Source organism: Herpailurus yagouaroundi, unplaced genomic scaffold (genome assembly GCF_014898765.1).
Source record: "Herpailurus yagouaroundi ecotype Mexico unplaced genomic scaffold, PumYag 200, whole genome shotgun sequence".
Classification (NCBI taxonomy): domain Eukaryota; kingdom Metazoa; phylum Chordata; class Mammalia; order Carnivora; family Felidae; genus Herpailurus; species Herpailurus yagouaroundi.
Genome location: NW_024412431.1, coordinates 1,077,998 through 1,095,532, shown reverse-complemented (window position 1 = coordinate 1,095,532; position 17,535 = coordinate 1,077,998). Strand labels below are relative to the sequence as shown.

The window sequence follows — 17,535 nt, the reverse complement described above, 5'->3', positions numbered from 1 at the left end:
CCCCCCCCCCCCCCCCCCCCATCCCAGCCACACCGGCCTCCCCATTCCAGGACTGCTAGGCTTGTTCTAGCCTCAGGGCTTTTGCATTTGCTGTTCCCTCTTGCCTGGGATACTCTCTTTACCTCTCGCCTTCTTGTCATTCTCTCTCCCTGGTCACCTTCTCCAAGAAGCCTTGCTTAGTGCCCCCAGGCTGGGATAGGTCCCTCCCCACCCTGTAGACTGGTAGCTGTTTTGTCTTAATATTTTTTAAGTTTTTATTTATTTTGAGAGAGAGAAGGGAGAGTGAGGGAGGGGCAGAGAGAGAGAGAGAGAGAGAGAGAGAGAGAGAGAATCCCAAGCAGGCTCCCCACTGTCAGTGCAAAGCCTGATGCGGGGCTCAAACTCATGAACTGTGAGATCATGACCTGAGCCAGAACCAAGAATCAGATGCTTAACCCACTGAGCCTCCCAGGTGCCCCAGACTGGTAGCTGCTTCTGATGTATCAGGTCGTCTCCCGCCCTGGGTTAAGTGCTCTGTGTGAACAGCACCCGGGCCCACTCTGGTCCCTGTGCCGCACGTAGAACTCTGCACGAAGCAGGAGCCAAGGGGACGCCCTCAGCCCAATTACAAAATCGGAAGGGTGGGTGAGTGGTTGCCAGGCTGGGTTGATGGACGTACCAAGGGAGGGACGGCCAGCCGGACTCCGAGCCTGCCCCCAGGATGAAGACAAGCCCGAGGACGAGATGGCCCAAAAGCGGGCCAGCCTGCTGGAACGGCAGCAGCGGCGGGCGGAGGAGGCTCGGCGGCGGAAGCAGTGGCAGGAGGCCGAGAAGGAGCAGCGGAGGGAAGAGGCTGCCCGGTGAGCGGAGTGCTGCCCGGGCCCCCGGCCCCCCGCGAACCCGCGGCCTGTCTGACCACTTGATAACTCTCGGTCTGCAGGCTGGCCCAGGAGGAGGCGGCCCCGGGCCCCCCAGCCCCCCCAGCCCCTGCAGCGACCCCGGCCCCTGCCGCCAGGGCCCCCGTCGAGGAGGAGGTGGGCCCCAGGAGGGGGGAGTTCACCCGGCTCGAGTATGAACGCCGGGCCCAGCTGAAGCTGATGGACGACCTTGACAAAGTGCTACGGCCACGGGCTGCGGGGACCGGGGGGCCGGGCCGGGGTGGGCGGAGGGGCCCCCGGCCGCGCTCCGGTTGCTGTGACGACTCGGCCTTGGCACGAAGCCCTGCCCGTGGCCTGCTGGGTAAGGAGCCCGTAGGGAGGGGTGGGGCGCAGGGATGGTGCCTGCTCAGTGCCCTTTTCCAGGGCTGTGGAGACCGCGCCCCCCCCCCCCCCGAGTATGTGGGAGAGGGGAAGACTGTGCGTGGGGTGACGGGGGCCTTGCCCATGCCCTTTAGACTTCCAGAGGGATGTGGGGGCTACAGTGGGGGTAAGGCGTGTTGGGCAGAGCTGGCCCAGAGTTGTCTCCGGGGTTTCGTGGATGAGGCCCCCTCGGGTACGTTCAGGGGCAACAGCTTTCTAGTGGGGGTTTCCCCCCAGCCTGCTGGGCACAGCTCCTGCCCCCGTGGGTAGGGGGAGGTCTCAGTTGGAAGGCACAGGGTGAGGGTCTTGGGAAGGGCTGACCCCACGTGCCCTCCACAGCCTACTAGGTAAGGTCCTCCCCCCAGGCATTTGGGGACACCAGGGGCTTTGGGTGGGGATGACTCTGTGCCATCTTCTCCCAGGCTCCCGGCTCAGCAAAGTCTACTCTCAGTCCACCCTGTCACTGTCAACCGTGGCCAACGAGGCCCCCAATAATCTTGGCGTGAAGAGGCCGACGTCTCGGTGAGTTTGGCTGGGGTGGGCAGGTGCCCGCGTCTCAGGTGCCCCGAGTCTGTGGGTTCTCTTCCGCCGAAGGGATTAGAGGACACATTCGAGGCCGAGTGGGGCTCTGTCCTCTGCACTTGAGCAGGGCTCCGGCAGGTGCACCTGCCTCCTGTCGTGCCGCGTTCTGGGCTCGGCCCTTCCCCGGTCCCTCTGTGCGTGGGAAGGCTTCACCCACCACCGAGTGCATCCCCATCCCTTCCTGTCCCCCCACAGGGCTCCATCCCCATCCGGCCTCATGTCCCCAAGCCGCCTGCCTGGTAGCCGGGAACGCGACTGGGAGAACGGTAGCAACGCCTCGTCCCCGGCGTCGGTGCCCGAGTACACAGGTAAGTGGGGCTGGGGATCGCGAGCACCCGGCCAGGCCCTGCCCGCCCCCCGTCACCCCCGCTGACCACCCTGCCCACCCCAGGTCCGCGGCTGTACAAGGAGCCCAGCGCCAAGTCCAACAAGTTCATCATCCACAACGCCCTGTCGCACTGCTGCCTCGCGGGCAAGGTGAACGAACCGCAGAAGAACCGCATTCTGGAGGTGAGCCTGGGGCTGGCAGTGGGGGCGGGAGGGCTGGGGCCAGGGCCCTGCCGCCCACCCCCCCCACCCCCGGTGAACCGCTTCCACCACCCGACTAGGAAATTGAGAAGAGCAAGGCCAATCACTTCCTGATCCTCTTCCGCGACTCGAGCTGCCAGTTCCGGGCCCTCTACACGCTGTCCGGGGAGACAGAGGAGCTGACGAGGCTGGCCGGCTACGGCCCCCGCACAGTCACGCCCGCCATGGTCGAGGGCATCTACAAGTACAACTCGGACCGCAAGCGCTTTACCCAGATCCCTGCCAAGACCATGTCCATGAGTGTAGACGCCTTCACCATCCAGGGCCACCTCTGGCAGAGCAAGAAGCCCACCACCCCCAAGAAGGGCAGCAGCACCCCCAAGTAGCCTCGTCCCGGTGGTTCCCAGGGCAGAGGACAGCCTGGAGGACAATCAGCTGGCATTCCTGGGTCTCGTCTGTCCCCAACCTTGTCTGGGTAGGGCTGGAGTCCCTACCCCCTAACTTCTGTCCTGTCCTGCTGTGGGGGCTGAGCTGGGAGGTTCAGGGACTCAGGGCTCAGCTCAGTCCCCTGTCTGTCCTCCCCACCTTCTTGAATAAAATAATTTAGAAAGAGCTCGAGTGCTGGCATCTCCCTGAGGCTGGCTGGGGCGTCCAGTGACCTCTCTGAGGGGGTTTTCCAGCCTCGCCCGCCATGTCCTGCCGCCTCAAGAGCCCTGATGCGGCTCATGCCAAGGCCCCTCGTGGCTGCTCCTTGGCTGCCTCTTGACCAGCCTCTCCCCGTGGCCTCCCCGCCCGCCGCTCACTGCACTTCCCTCCTCCGTGCGGATGTTACTGGCCCCTCCTGGCACTTGGTCTGCGGCCAGCTGCTAAGCTTGACCTTCTCTCCTCCAGCCGCCTGCCCCCATTTCGGCCTCTGGAAAGGATTCCCGTGTTTCTCTCCTACGAGCCCCACACCCAAGGGTCCAGGTGTGCCCTTGGCATCGCTGGGGACGGCTCAGATGTAGGCCCTAGGCCGTAACTCGAGCCTGCCTGAGCTGCTGCTCTCCGTGGCCCAGACACAGGACCGGCTTCCCCAACCCCACCTGACACTGCACAGTTCACCTAATGGCCGCTTCTGTCTCGCTAGCCTCTCTCCATCCCCATAACTGGCCCCCAGTCCAGGCCACCAACCCGGGCCTCCTCCCCCCCCCCCCATCACCTCCCGCCACCAACCAATCCCCCACAGCCCACATGGCCTGTTCAGAGCACAAATCTGATTATGTCTCTTGATGCTTAAAATCCCTTAATAGTCCAGAGCCCACTAATGGCTTCCCAGAGCTTAGGCCTAAGGACCACGCCCTGACCCAGGGCTGAGGTCTGGCTCCTGGCTGCCATCCAGGGTGAGAAGTACCTTGACAGGCTCTCAGACCAGTCTTCTGAGGGGAGGTCAGCGCCCTGGCCCAGAATGAAACAATCTGGAGAGGGAAGGCTGTGTATCTCTACCTAACGTGGGAATGGGCTGGGAAGGCCCTCAAGGAGGCCTCAGGCGGCAGAGACAGGCCTCTGAGAACTGGCTCTGCAGGGGGAGGGCGGGGCATGTGCCCTGGCTGGAAGCCCAGCTGCCCCACCTCCCGCATCACCCAATCGGGGGGGGGGGGGGGGGGGGGTGCCAGGCCCAAGGCCAGGGCACTACCCAGCTGGCAGTCCCCATAGGCACCTGGGCAGCGGGAAGGGTGGGCAGGAAAGAGGCTCAGACCGTGTGTACAAACATATTCTATTGGGAGGGGAGGAACGGGGGAGGAGGGAGGAGGGGTGCAGGGCTGGGGTCAGTCCTCCTTCAGGCTCCCGAACACGGCAGCCGGCACACTCTGCTGCTCCAACCGCACCTCTGGGAAAGGAGAGAGGCCACGGTCATTCCGGGAGGGGGGGCCCCACCCGTGCCTCTGCCAAAACGTCCTGCCCACCTGGCTGGCCCCCTACCGTTGGGTTCCAGATCCATCTCGTCCTCGTCCTCGTCCCCGCCTAGCTCGATCTCCTCCGGGTTGGCTTGCTGGGCCAGCTCAGCCAGCTCCTCCCGGGACGCATCGCTCCTGGGGGTGGGCAGGGGTGAGGGAGGGAAGGAAGGACAGGGCAGGCGGGGAGGGAGGGAGGGAGGGACAGGGCAGGCGGGGAGGGAGGGAGGGAGGGACAGGGCAGGCAGGGGGGAGGGAGGGGGACGCGTGCCGCTCAGCCTCCCCGCCACCCCTGCCCCCGCACCTCACAAACAGGATCTTGCTCTGGGCCCGCGGGGGCTGGTCCCGCTCGGCCTCGGCCGCCAGCTGCTCTGCCCGCTGCTCCAGCAGCTTCATGTCGTCCATGCCGCTCTGCCCGGGGGCGAGGTCGGACACTGGTGGGGGAGCGTGGGGGTCGCACACCAGTCTGCCCAGGCCACACCCGCGCCGGCCCCCACCACAGCCCATAGGCCGCTCTGCTCCTTACCGGGCGCCCTACCCCCATCCGTCCGAGGACCCAGCCCTCAAGGAGTTCCCAGGTTCGGCAGGGGGTGGGGAGCTGGACGCTCAACGCTCTCAGACCAGGAGGTCCAGGGCGGGCAGAGAGCAGGGGGCCGGGCCCTCACTGCGGGTGCCCACAGCTGCTCACCGGTGCCCGTGGCGCTGCCCGACACCTTGAGCATCTGCGAGGCCATGAAGTTGACCTGCGTGTTGTACGTGGCCTGCACGCTGCGGCGGATCCGCAGCATCTCCCGGATGGTGTCCTCGTTGCCGTGCCGGACCTCGAAGTCCTTCCACGTCTGCCAGAAAGCCCCGGTGGTCTGTGCGGGGTGGGGCGCGTGGCGTGAGCGGCTGGCTCGGCTGCGGCCTCCGTCACCGCCCGCCCGCCGGCCCGCCCGGGCCCACGCCCTACCCGGGGGTCACAGATCTGGGAGCAGAAGCTGTAGATGGCCCGCGCCCGGTCGATCTCGCCGAGCTTGCACTCCATGTCCGCGAACCGCAGGCACATCTCCCGGGCGTGTTCGTCCGACAGCACCTGGGTGGCGGTGGCGAGGAGGGGGCAGGGCGTGAGCGGGCTCCCCGTACCCCGGGCCCTCCGGAAGGCTCCCGGAGGTCCCATGCGTGGGGGCACGCTCAGAGCCTCTGGCCACCCCCGTTCCCCGCCCCGCCCCACAGGGCACCTCGATGGCCTTCTGGTAGATGCCGCGGGTGTGGGTGACCCCGTAGATCTCGGCCGCACGCTTGATGTAGATGTTGAACATGTCGTACTGCTGGGCGGGCTCCACGGCCCGGGTGGCGCGCTCGTACACTGCCATGGCGTGCCGGGCCAGGCCCCACTCTTCCTCCAGCTGGGCGTACAGCAGGTACAGTGCTGAGACACGAGGCGGTGGGGGGGGCGGTCAGAGGCTGGTGCCCGGCCCCAGACAGCCCCTCCCCTGCCCGGCCCGGCCCGGCCCGCCCGCCTCACTCTTTGCGTATTTGGGAGGGCAGCCGTCCAGCGCCTGTTCGAAGAGGTCCCGCGCCCGCTCCAGCTTGCGGCCCCCGTAGCGGGCAATGAATTTGGTCAGGTAGGTGCTCCAGATGTCAGACACGTTGGGCCACTTGAACAGCGAGATGCCACGCTCGTACGCCTGCCCCGAGAGAGGGTGTCGTGTGTGGGAACCCAGGGCAAGAACACGTGGCGTCCAGCCTGCCAGGAGAGTCCCCACGTCTCCCTCGGGCTGGTCACGGCGGCCCCTTCCCCGTCCACCCTGCCCCACGATCACGGCGCGGTCAAGGGGGCTTGTACGTCTCCCTCAACGGACCAGGACTAGGACCTACCAAGTCACCGGTAGGTAACCTTATGGGCGGGGGAGTCGGGGGGGTCCTCAGTTCTGTGGACACTGGAGCCCACGGCCTTGGGAAGAGGTTCCCACGCCCGGGGCAGGGCCGGTGTCACTCAGGCGGGAGGGGTGGCACACGTGTATGTCATCTGGATACGTGCGGTCTCTGCCTAGAACCGAAACCTCTCAACAGAGAGGCAGGGCCTCCCAACACGTGCACGTGCAGGACCTCACGTACCTACAAGCTGTCACACGAGCAGAGCAGGGACAGCCCGCACACACCCGCCGCCCAGAAACAAGACTCGGTGCCTGTTAAGAGGTGAACTGTGTCCCCCAAATTCCTGTTGAAGCCACAACCCCAGGAACTCAGAATGTAACTGGACTTAGAAACCAGGCCTTTAAAGAGGAAATGAAGGGGAGTCGTTACAGTGGGCCCTAACCCGAGATGACTGGAGTCCCTGTGGGATTAAGACACATACACACACCGGTGTGAAGACAGCCGCCCGCTAGCCAAGGACAGAGGCCTTGGGAGAGACCAGCCCCGCCAGCACCACAGTCTGAGATTTCCAGCCCCCAGGACGAGGACGGTACGTCTCTGCTGTCTGAGTTCCCTGCTCTGCGACACCTTGTTAGGGCCACCGGAGCACACGGACACAGCGGCCGGGGCCCCGGGACAGGAGACCCCGCTGTCCGGGACCTCCAGATCAGCCCCCCTCACCTTGAAGCTCTCCTCGAAGTACTTGTGCTCCTCCAAGAACATGGCGTAGTTGATGACAATCTGGGGCGTGGCGATACGCAGATCCAGGATGCGGTCATAGACGGCCTTGGTGGACTGCGGGGCAGCAGCAGGTCAGGGCACGTCCAGGGCAGAGACTGCGGCCCTGCCCCCGGCTCCACACCGCCACGGGCCCTCGGCCCCCCAACTCACCTGGAAGGTGCCCAGGCTCTCCTCCAGGTCGGCGAGCATCGACCACACCTTCAGGGACTTGTACACGCGGTTCTGCACGGGCTCCGAGCCGTCGAAGTACTCGGCTCGGCGGGCAGGCAGCGCAGTGGCCTTCTGGAGGGAGCAGGCAGCAGGGCGGGGGCTTGGGGACAGCCGGACACGGCCACACAGCACACCACGCCCCCGCCCTAACATGGACTCGTGTTTACCCGCAGCAGCCGCAAAGCCTGGTCGTAGTTCTCGTGCCGGAGCTCCAGCTCGCCACACTCACACCACACGCTGGCCAGGTCGTCCACCTGCTTGAAGCTCACCTTGGTGGCCTTCTCCAGGATGATGCGGGCCTGCAGGGGTGGGAGAGGGCAGGTTGGGACCCTGCCTCTCTGGCCCCTGCCCGCCCCCGCCAGAGTGCACGTGTCTGTGCCTCCTGGGTCCTCTGGCCAAGCACACGCCTCTACTCACACATGCGCAAACCCACACACGCAGGGCACTCACATCGTCCAGCTGCCCATTATCCTCGTAAAACTTGGCAAACGCGACCCACAGTGTGTGGGGCTTGCCTGTAGCCTTGAAAGGGTCCACCGTCTGCACGGCCTCTGTGTACGTGTTGATGATCTGGGTGGGAAGGACGGAGTCAGGCTGGACGGTCGGGGCGGCAGGCAGGGGAAGGGGGGTGGGGCGGGGTCGTCACACACCTCCCGGGGGCGGCCCTGGTGCAGGGCCACGCGCTTGTGCCACTCGTGCACGTGGTGTGGGTTCTGGCGCAGCAAGACGCTGTTGAGGAGCAGGGGCCGCCGGCCAATGAGCTGCTCGAAGCGGGCCAGGCGCAGCTCCAGGTCCACGTCATCTGCGCTCGAGATGGGGGCGGGGCCTCAGCACAGCGGCCCCGCCCCCACCTCTGCACCACCAGGGCCCCGACTGTCCGGGGCCTGGCAGACTCACTCCACTGGCCACTCCGGCCAGAGATGCAGCGCTAGTCCCGGCTACTCACCAAAGTTCCACCAACGCCGGCCTCCCTCTGTCATGCAAACGCACCTCCCCCATCGCTGTCCCTTGGGGCTCTCAGAGCCCTGCCTGCCGGCCCAGCCCTCTCCCCTCACCGGCCCAGGCCTGCCTCACCTTCCTCCTCCCGCCCCAGTTCTGAGGCCGTCTCCATCTTGGCTGCGATCATGCTCTCCTCAAACTGCGCGTAGCTGTCGAACACCTGGGTGAAGTCGCGCACAGTCATCACAGTCCGGATGGCCTCCTCGTACACGTCTCGAGCCTGTGGGCACGGGCGGGATAAAAGGAAAGTGCTGGCTGGGGGGACGCGAGGGCCTGCCCGCGTGGACGCAGGGGACCTGGCCGCACCGCCCGGAGCACCGACACCCAGCAGAGCCACAGCCGCCCCCTGCCCTCCCAGAGTGCAGGGCCCCAGCTCCTCCCCAGTAAACGGTGACGGTCCCCATGCAGAGTGACTATGAAGCTCAAGGGAGACACGTGTGAGGTGGCTGATGCCCGGTTAAGACTCGAGAGGTGACCGACCCCGACGCCCCCACAGGTCCCCGCTGCGGGGACCCCGGACTTGGCCATGGAGGGCCCCACCCCACTTCTGAAGCTCATGTTCTCCCGGTCACTCCCGCCCCTAAGCTTGGGCCCCATCCCTCTACCCCTGTTCCTGGCCAGTCATGCTCCACTGTCCGCCCCACCCCGGCCGCTGGCTCCGCCCGCCTCCTGACCAGTCCCCTGCCGCCAGCCTCAGCCTGTGGTGGCCTGAAGGGTTTCTGTGAAGCATGCAGCCGGTCCTGCCTCCGTCCTGCTCACGCCTGGCTGGCGGCGCCCCTCAGCAGGGCACGGCCGACCCCTCAGCCCGCAGGGCGCTCCCTCCCCTAGCCCGTCAGCGGCCCCTTCTCTGCTCCAGCTCCTCTCGCCTCCTCTTCCACGAGGCCCCGACGACTCCAGCCAGCAACTCTGGGAACCCATCCGCCCCACGCACCCCCCTATTCCACTGCCTGACAACAAGCAAACTAACGTGGACACTGACGAGAACATTGACACCTCGGGAGTGACCGCTGTGTCAGGCACCTGCGTGGCACCCGCCCCCTCTCCCCTCATCGCCTCCCGTGCCTGCGCACCTTCTCGAAGTGGCCGCTGCGGATGTAGTAGTCAGCCAGCGAGCACCAGAGCTTGCCCAGCTGGTCGGTGAAGCGGGTGAGGCCCCCGCGGATGATGGCGTCCACATTGAGTGACTGCACCTTGTCTGGGTTCTGGGAGATGAGGTCACAGAGCTCGTGCCACAGCTGCGGACCCAGGAGGAGTCGTCTCAGCCCTGTGCCCCACGGGGGGGGTGGGGAGGGCAAGCCTTCCTGCCCAACCCCATCCCCCCACAAGCCCACCTGGTAGTTGGACTTGCCAGCCTTGGACACAAAGCGCTCGTCGTTCACCACGGTGGCCAGGCGCTGTGCGGCTTCATCCAGCCGGTCACTGGACTTGAGGTACTCGATGTACTCCTCTGCACTCTCAGGGCTCAGCTGGGCAGCGGGTGGCCCCACCAGCAGTCAGCGGGGCCGCAGAGCCACCCCGCCGTCCCCCCAGCTCCCACTCGGCAGCTCCGGGTCAGCCACGCACCGCTGCCCTGACCCGGCGCCAGCCCTGCCGACCCAGCCTTAGCCACACGTGTCCCACCCGGACCCTACCAGTCCGGCCTCAGCCCCACGGGGGCAGCCTTGACCGGGGGTCCAGCCGAGGCCCCGCCAATCCGGTCTGGGCCCCTCTGGTGCAGCCCCAGCCCTGACCGGTCTGGCTTAGACAACAAAGGCACAGCCGGCACGGTCCGGGCCCGGCCTTTACCCCAAGTCCCCCAGCCAGACAGCGCCGTGCCGAGTTTCACAACGTACGACAGCTGTTAGAAGCGCGAGGGGGCGGCACCCCCCCCATGCTGTTTCCGCCTGGAAACATTCCCACAGCCGTTCATCTCCCACTCCCTGCCCTCCCACGGTTGTGGTTTTACTGGTTTAAAAGATGTGACCAGGAGGGGCGCCTGAGTGGCTCAGTCGGTTGAGTGTCCGACTTCGGCTCAGAGTCTGTGAGTTCGAGCCCCACGTCTGAGCTGTTAGCACAGAGCCTGGAGCCTGCTTCGGATTCTGTGGCTCCCCCTCTCTCTGCCCCACCCCTGCTCATGCTCTGTCTCTGTCTCAAAAATAAATAAAAAACCATTAAAAGAAATTTGGGGCGCCTGGGTGGCTCAGTCGGTTGAGCATCCAACTTCAGCCTAGGTCATGATCTTGCAATTTGTGAGTTCGAGCCCCACGCTGGAGCCTGGAGCCTGCTTCGGACTCTGTGTCTCCCTCTCTCTTTGCCCCTCCCCTGCTCATGCTGTGTCTCTGTCTCAAAAATAAAAACATTAAAAAAAATTAAAAATAATAAAGAAACAGAAGGGGGGGATGCTTGGGTGGCTCAGTCAGTTGAGCATCCGACTTCCACTCAGGTCATGATCTCACGGTTCAGTTCGTGAGTTTGAGCCTCACGTCGGGCTCTGGGCTCACAGCTCGGAGCCCGGAGCCCGCTTTGGATCCCGTGTCCCCCTCTGTGTGCCCCTCTGCTGTTTGTGCTCTGTCTCTTGCATTGTCTCAGAAATAAACGTGAAAAAAAAAAATTTTAAAGATGTGACCAGGAGACGTGGTGAGCTCGTGGGCACCTGTCTATCCAGTTAGATCAAAAGCTCCGTGCAGGCAGGGACTGTCTTTGTCACATGCTGTCCCAGCACTTGTCTCAATGCGAGACATGCAGCAGGTGCTGGCAAATTATTTGGAGGGAAAACAAATCGCCAACGAGAGCCTTGCCCGCCTCCCGTCTGTCGGGTGACACCCCTCGAGGGGCCAGTGTCCCAGTAAGCCGGCGCTGGGAACCTCGTGAAGCGGCCTCTCGCCGCTCGGTCCCGCCCCACCCCAACAGGTGTACCTTGAGGAAGCGCCGGTAGCCCCGCACGGCCGTCTCAGGTAGTGGGTGTGAGCGCAGGAAGCGCAGGTACAGGGGCCAGATGCGAGAGTGCTGCGTGATGGGCAGTGCCCGGAGAGCGCGGTCGAAAGTGCGGCGGGTGTGTGTGATTCGGCCCTGGTCCATCAGGAACTGGCAATAGTCCAGCCACAGCCGTGGCATCTGGAGGCGTGGGGGACGGGCAGGGTCTGAACCGCTGGCGCCACGGCTCGACCACAGAGACGGCACGTGTCCTGTGGCCAAAAATGCAGCAAGACCCGGGACCCCGTCCTCTAGGGCTAATCCAGCTCAACCTCGGGCACACCGAGGCGACAGGACTCCAATCCCCCGGTCCCCGTCCACTTGCACCTCCCCCTCAGCCCTCGCCCGGCCTCTGCCCCCCGCTCCCACCTTGTGCATGAACACAAAGGCCCTCTCGTGGCAGTTGTTGACATCTTCGTAGGCCGGGTCGGTCACGCAGCGATGCTTCACCTGTGCCCGGCGCGCCTTCAGGTATCGGTACCAGAGTTTGTAGCTGGGGAACGCAGGAGGGGCAGACAACGACCGGTCAGCCTCACATACCCCTGGAACCCTCTGCCCTGCGCCGGGAAGTGACTGCAGGACAAAGGGGCCTGGGGAAGGACGGCAAGTCTCAGCATTGGGGGGCACGGGCCAGGACACCAGGGAAGGTGTGCTGAGCCGTCAGGGGACGTACACTTAGTGCCCGAACGACAGCCATCACCTGGGACCTACTGGCCAGTTCCGTTACGGCTAGATTAGGTGGGGTGGGGTGGGGTGGGGGGCTGGGCAGGGCGGCTGGGACCGTTCCCACCTGCAGGGCAGCAGCTTCAGGGCCCGCTCGTACAGCTGATTGAGCCTCGGCTTCGGGGCACCCTGCTTGAACTCAATGTAGCGGAGCCAGCATTTGACGGAGAACTGGTTCCGCATGATTTCCTCCTCGTAGGGGAGGTCCTCTTCCTCCTGCGGGAGCCAGGGAATGGGAAAAGAGAGACCTGAGCTCAGAGCCAGGGCACCAGACACCCACATACCAGGACTCAGGTTTGGATTTCACTCCTCGAAATCTTACTGCCCACAGTCTGACCCGGGTCATCAGACTCCTCAACCACAGGGTTCCGGGCCAGACTTGAGACTGTCATCCAGACACCACTCTTTTGGCCCTCCCAGTCAAGCCACCTACCCTCTGGCCCAGGTCACCAGATTTCTCAGACTGCCCGTCCACTGCCAGGTCTCTCTGGACCTGGACGCCAAGCTTTAACTCCGCACAACACGCCTCTTCCTAAACACCAGGCCTTCAGCATCTCAGGCTCCCACTATCCAGAGCTACTCAGCTGTCCCAGAACTCGGAAAGTGAACACGGAAACCTTATTTGACATGAAGTCAGGAAGCCCTGAAGGGGGCACTCCCATGCCTACCATCTCTTTGTCAATTGCAGGCCCCCGGGCGCCCCCCCCCCCCCGCAGGAAGAAGGGCACCTTGCGTTCCCAACAGAAAGCAGCTTACTTTACTACCCCAGCAAGATTTTCTCCTTGCCCGGCAACAGCCCAGCCAATGAGAAACCGCCACAACTCAGCCAATGAGAAGCCATCACCACCCTGAACTATCACTTTCACCTAACAGATTTTCCTTCAAACCGGCCCCTCCTAGTTTACTCCTTTTTCTCTATAAAGTGACGTTACTTGGGCACCCAGGTGGCTCCGTTAAGCGTCCAACTTTGGCTCAGGTCATGACCTCACGGGGTGTAAGCTGGAATGCTGCATCAGGCTCCGTGCTGACAGCAAAGAGCCTGCTTGGGATTCTTTTCCTCACTTTGCCCCTTCGGCACGTGCACGTGCTCTCTCAAAACAAACAAACAAGTTTTAAAATAAAATAAAGTGATGCTCCTCTCCTTTGTTCTCCGACTTGCCTTCGGTTTTGCCATAGCTTGCATATCCTGAATTAAAATTCCTCTGCCGTTCCTAAATAAACCCACTCTGCTGATAAAATCACTGGCAGTTTTATTTTCCAAGTCGACAGAAGCTAGACCTTTACATCAGAAGGAGAGGTGTGGACCAAACCCCAAGCCTCCCCAATACGAAACACCAAACACCTGTGAAGATGCTAGGCCTCTACACACACACCTCACACATACTGCTGGTTCAGCCCCAGGCCACCACAACACACATCACAATACAGCAAGTCAAATGAATTTTCTGGTTTCCCGACACACATAAAAGTTGTGTTTACACTGCAGTCTATTAAATTTGCATTGGCATTATGTCTAAAAAGTGTTATAACTCGATTAAAAGATACTTCCTTGCAAAAAAAGTGCTAACCACTACTTGAGGTTTCAATGAGTTGTAATCTTTTTTGCTGGTGGAGGGTCTTGCCTCAAGGGTGATGGCTGCTGACTGATCAGGGTGGTGGCTGCTGAAGGTTGGGGTGGCTGTGGCAATTTCTTAAAATAAAACAAAATAAAGCCTGCCACATCAACTGAATCCTGCCGCCACGAACAACTTCTCTGTAGTATGTGACTCGGTTTTTGACAGCACTTGAAAAAAATTGTTTTTGTTTATTTCTGAGAGTGAGAGAGAGAGCACAAGCGGGGGAGGGGCAGAGGGAGAGGGAGACACAGAATCCGAAACAGGCTCCAGGCTCCGGGCTGTCAGCACAGAGCCCGACGCGGGGCTTGAACTCAGAACTGAACTGCAAGATCACGACCTGAGCCGAGGTCGGGCGCCCAACGGAACCACCCAGGTGCCCCATCAGTTTGACAGCATTTTACCCACAGCAGGCCTTCTTTCCAAATTGGAATCCTCTCCAACCCTGCTGCTGCTTTGTCAACTAAGTGTAGGTCATATTCCCTCTGTGTCTTCTCCGCACTGGGAGCAGCTCTCTGGCCACAGCCCCTCATCCTCTGAAAATGTCCGCCTGTGCAAAGTTCGTCTCCGCCCCCTCCTTGGTCAGGAGCACCTGTCAGCTGTTGAGCCGATCACTGTCTGCAGTGGCATTAAAACCCCCAGAGACACTGACAGATGAGAGCCTCAGCAGCTGGGCAGCCCCACGTCCCCTGACCTCACTTATTCCTAGCCGCAGTTTCCAAACCAGTGTTGCTTCAAGGGACATCGACACAGCAGCCAAGTTCATTGGGACTAGGGCTGCCACAGTTGGGGTGGCTGGCTCTGGGGCTGGAATTGGGACTGTGTCTGGGAGCCTCATCACTGGTTATGCCAGGAAGCTCTCTCTGAAGCAACAGGTCTTCTCCTCCACCATTCTGGGCTTTGCCCTCCCAGAAGCCACAAGGCTCTTCTGCCTGATGGCGGCCTTTTGTATCCTCATCGCCATGTGAAGGAGCCATCTCCACCTCCCGTAAGTGTTTCTCCTGTGTTTCGTCTGCCCTGTGCGTTCCTTTTCCTATACTTCCCCAGGAAGCCTGGGGAAAGTGGTTGGCTCAGGGTTTGACAGAGGAAAGACAAATACTGTACTAACAAGAACAAAATCGTTTATGTCACATTCTAGAAGCTCTGTTGCCATTTCAACAATCTTCACAGCATCATAACCAGTAGATTCCATCTTGAGAAACCCCCTTTTTTTTTTTGCTCATCCATAAGAAGCAACTCCTGGCTGGGATGCCTGGGTGGCTCAGTCCGTTGGGCGTCTGACTTCGGCTCAGGTCATGATCTCGCAGTCTGTGAGTTCAAGCCCCGCGTTGGGCTCTGTGCTGACAGCTCAGAGCCTGGAGCCTGCTTCGGATTCTGTGTCTCCCTCTCTCTCTGCCCTTAACCCACTCACATTCTGTCTGTGTGTCTCTCAAAAATAAACGTTAAAAAAAATTTTTTTAATGAGACTTTTTTTTTTACATTTTTAAAAAATTTACTTATTATTGAGAGACAGAGAGACACAGAGCATGAGCAGGGGAGGGGCAGAGAGAGGGGGAGACACAGAATCCGAAGCAGGCTCCAGGCTCTGAGCTGTCAGCACAGAGCCCAACGTGGGGCTTGAACTCACAAGCTGTGAGATCATGACCTGAGCTGAAGTCGGATGCTTAACCGACTGAGCCACCCAGGTGCCCCAAAACGTATTTCTTAAATAATAAGACTTGAAACGGTAGGGGCACCTGGATGACTCAGTGGGTTAAGCGTCTGATTTCAACCCGGGTCATGATCTTACAGCTCATGGGTTCGAGCCCCGTGTCGGGCTCTGTGCTGACAGCTCAAGAGCCTGGAGCCTGCTTCGGATTCTGTGTTTCCCTCTCTCTCTGCCCCTCTCCTGCTCATGCTGTCTCCCTCTCAAAAATACATAAACATTAGGCAAAAATTGTTTTTAAAAAATTGAAATTACCCTCTGATACATGGGCTACAGAAAGGATGTTATGTTAGCAGGCGTGAAAACAACATTAATCTCATTGTACATCTCCATCAGAGCTCTTGGGTGACCAGGTACATCGTCATGGAGCAGCAACATTTTGAAAGAAATCTTTTTTATGAGCAATAGGCCTCAACACTGGATTTAAGATATCTAGTAAATAGTGTTCTAAACAGACATGCCATCATCCAAGCTTTGTTGTTCCACTTACATAACACGAAACGGATTTAGCTTAATTCTTTTCTTTTTAATTTTTTTAACGTTTATTTATTATCGAGAGACAGAGAGACACAGAGCACGAGCAGGGAAGGGGCAGAGAGAGGGGGAGACACAGAATCCGAAGCAGGCTCCAGGCTCTGAGTTGTCAGCACAGAGCCCGATGCAGGGCTCGAACTCATGAACTGTGAGATCATGACCTGAGCCGAAGTTGGTCGCCTAACCAACAGCCACCCAGGCGCCCCTGATTTAGCTTAATTCTTAAGGGCCCTAGGCTTTTCAGAATGCTATAGGAGCACTGGCTTCCACTTCGAGCCACCAGCTGCATTAGCCGGACAACAGAGTCAGCCTGTGCTTTGAAACGCTGAGGCCAGGCAGTGACTCCTCCTCTCCAGCAATGAAAGTCCTGGCAGGTCTCTTCTCCCAACAGAAGGCTTTCCCATTTCTATTAAAAGTCTGTTCGGTCTGTGCAGTCACTTCATTAACTATCTTAATGAGATCTTGCGATCGACTTGCCACAGATGGCTACATCAGCACTCGCTCCTTCATTTGCACTTTTGTGATGGAGACGGCTTCTTTCCAAAAACCTCAAGAGCCAACCTCTGTTAGCTTCCAAGTTGTGTTCTTCAGCTTCCTTACTTCTCTCAGCCTTCGCAGAACCGAAGGGTTAGGCTTTGGCTGAATGAGACTTTGGCTTAAGGGGATGCTGTGGCTGGTGTGATCTTCTATCTAGACCACTGAAACTTTCTTTGTAACAGCAAAGGGCTGTTTCGCTTTTTTTTTTTTAATCATTCATGTGTCCGTCACTTCTAATCTTCTCCAAGAACTTTTCGTTTGCATTCACAATTTGGCTATTGGTGCCAAAGGCCTAGTAGCTTTCAGCCCCTCTCAGCTTGCAACGTGCCTTCCTCATTAAGCTTAATCATTTCTAGCTTCTGATTTCAGGTGAGACGGGTGACTCTTCCATTCACTTAAACACTTAGAGGCCACTGTAAGCTTAATAATTTCAAAGTGGTTATGTCTGAGGGAGTAGGGCGGCCCAAGGAATAGCCTATGAAGCCATCCCAACACACACAACAATTATTAACTTCCCGGTTTTACATGCGTGTGGCTCTTGACGCCCCAAAAGTCATGAAAAAGTATGAAATACTGTGAGATTACCAAAACGTGACACAGAGACATGAAGTGAGCAAATGCTGCCGGAAAATGGTGCCAACACACTTACTTCATGTAGTGTTGCCACAAACCTTCAATTTGTGTTTAAGAAAGAAAGAAGAAAAAACCCCACAGTAGCTATAAAGTGCAATGAAAGGTCGTATGTCTGTGCTCCAGATACCAAGTCTTGGGACTCTTCAGAATCCCAATGGCCACTGCCTGACCACAGTTGACTCCACAGTTCTCCTAATCCAGACAGCAAACCTTCGTTCCACAAACTACAACGCTCAGGACTTGACCTAGGCCGTTACTCAGAGCACCAAGGCTTTACCACAGAAACCAGAACCCCGGCCTGATCACTATGCCTTAATTCCAGACTCCGGACTTCTACAAGATTTCGCTATGCGATTCCCCTCCCCCACCCCCTCCCGCGCGCTCCTATTTCCACCAAAGGTCCGGACGCCAGGCCCTGAACCTCGACTGCAACTCTTAACTCAGACCACTTGGACTCCACTGCCAGACTTTTGCTCCTGGACACCCTGGTCCGTAGGTCCTGCCCTCGGGCGGACAGAGCTTTGGCCCAGACACCCCAGGCCCCGAACCCCTGAAGTATCCAAGCCCAGGTTCTCCCACGCGGGCCACCCCCGGCCCCGCCGCGGACTCACGAAAACAAGGTCCGGCCGCTCCGGCCGCGAAAGACGCGCCATCACCACCATTTTCCTGGC

At 60.3% G+C, this 17,535-nt stretch overlaps 3 protein-coding genes and 1 long non-coding RNA gene across 8 annotated transcripts in view; 2 read left to right on the top strand and 2 right to left on the bottom strand.

Moving 5' to 3' along the window:
* The window catches only part of LOC121013913 (uncharacterized), a 4,209-nt gene extending 3,410 nt beyond the window's left edge, over nucleotides 1-799 (bottom strand). Inside the window, exons 1-2 of the long non-coding RNA XR_005782973.1 lie at nucleotides 683-799; nucleotides 114-116 (exon numbers count right to left, since the gene is read on the bottom strand). This is a non-coding gene — a long non-coding RNA (uncharacterized LOC121013913). The remainder of the gene's footprint in view (nucleotides 1-113; nucleotides 117-682) is intronic.
* Nucleotides 1-3,000, top strand: part of CAMSAP3 (calmodulin regulated spectrin associated protein family member 3) — a 9,585-nt gene extending 6,585 nt beyond the window's left edge. For all 5 annotated transcript variants that reach the window (XM_040449766.1, XM_040449764.1, XM_040449765.1 and 2 more), the window contains 6 exons: nucleotides 700-839; nucleotides 920-1,218; nucleotides 1,700-1,799; nucleotides 2,055-2,167; nucleotides 2,251-2,369; nucleotides 2,468-3,000. In XM_040449766.1, the coding sequence (XP_040305700.1) occupies nucleotides 700-839; nucleotides 920-1,218; nucleotides 1,700-1,799; nucleotides 2,055-2,167; nucleotides 2,251-2,369; nucleotides 2,468-2,773 (1,077 nt within the window). In that variant the 3' untranslated portion in view covers nucleotides 2,774-3,000. The remainder of the gene's footprint in view (nucleotides 1-699; nucleotides 840-919; nucleotides 1,219-1,699; nucleotides 1,800-2,054; nucleotides 2,168-2,250; nucleotides 2,370-2,467) is intronic.
* Nucleotides 3,001-4,123: 1,123 nt separating this feature from the next.
* XAB2 (XPA binding protein 2) lies at nucleotides 4,124-17,526 on the bottom strand. Its single transcript, XM_040449768.1, has 19 exons — nucleotides 17,476-17,526; nucleotides 11,910-12,058; nucleotides 11,489-11,612; nucleotides 11,063-11,260; nucleotides 9,499-9,633; nucleotides 9,238-9,402; nucleotides 8,243-8,387; nucleotides 7,819-7,970; nucleotides 7,619-7,738; nucleotides 7,336-7,467; nucleotides 7,109-7,240; nucleotides 6,899-7,012; nucleotides 5,826-5,988; nucleotides 5,539-5,729; nucleotides 5,271-5,393; nucleotides 5,007-5,178; nucleotides 4,623-4,752; nucleotides 4,347-4,456; nucleotides 4,124-4,254 (listed from the first exon to the last, which is right to left on the bottom strand). The coding sequence occupies exons 1-19, from the start codon at nucleotides 17,524-17,526 to the stop codon at nucleotides 4,193-4,195; spliced, it is 2,568 nt and encodes an 855-aa protein (XP_040305702.1). The 3' UTR covers nucleotides 4,124-4,192.
* On the top strand, nucleotides 13,930-14,423 carry LOC121013911 (ATP synthase F(0) complex subunit C2, mitochondrial-like). Its single transcript, XM_040449774.1, has one exon. It carries the CDS (start codon nucleotides 13,998-14,000, stop codon nucleotides 14,421-14,423), a length of 426 nt encoding a protein of 141 aa, XP_040305708.1. The 5' UTR covers nucleotides 13,930-13,997.
* Nucleotides 17,527-17,535: the final 9 nt, after the last annotated feature.

Excerpts from the sequence above, each read along its gene's own strand:
- LOC121013911 (XM_040449774.1), top strand. The coding sequence starts at position 13,998 with ATGTCCGCCTGTGCAAAGTTCGTCTCCGCCCCCTCCTTGGTCAGGAGC.
- XAB2 (XM_040449768.1), bottom strand. The coding sequence starts at position 17,526 with ATGGTGGTGATGGCGCGTCTTTCGCGGCCGGAGCGGCCGGACCTTGTT. Across the intron at positions 5,989-6,898 it reads ACTTCGAGGAGAGCTTCAAG|GCGTACGAGCGTGGCATCTC; the intron begins GTGAGGGGGGCT and ends CTCTCGGGGCAG. Across the intron at positions 4,753-5,006 it reads GGGCAGCGCCACGGGCACCG|TGTCCGACCTCGCCCCCGGG; the intron begins GTGAGCAGCTGT and ends CTCCCCCACCAG.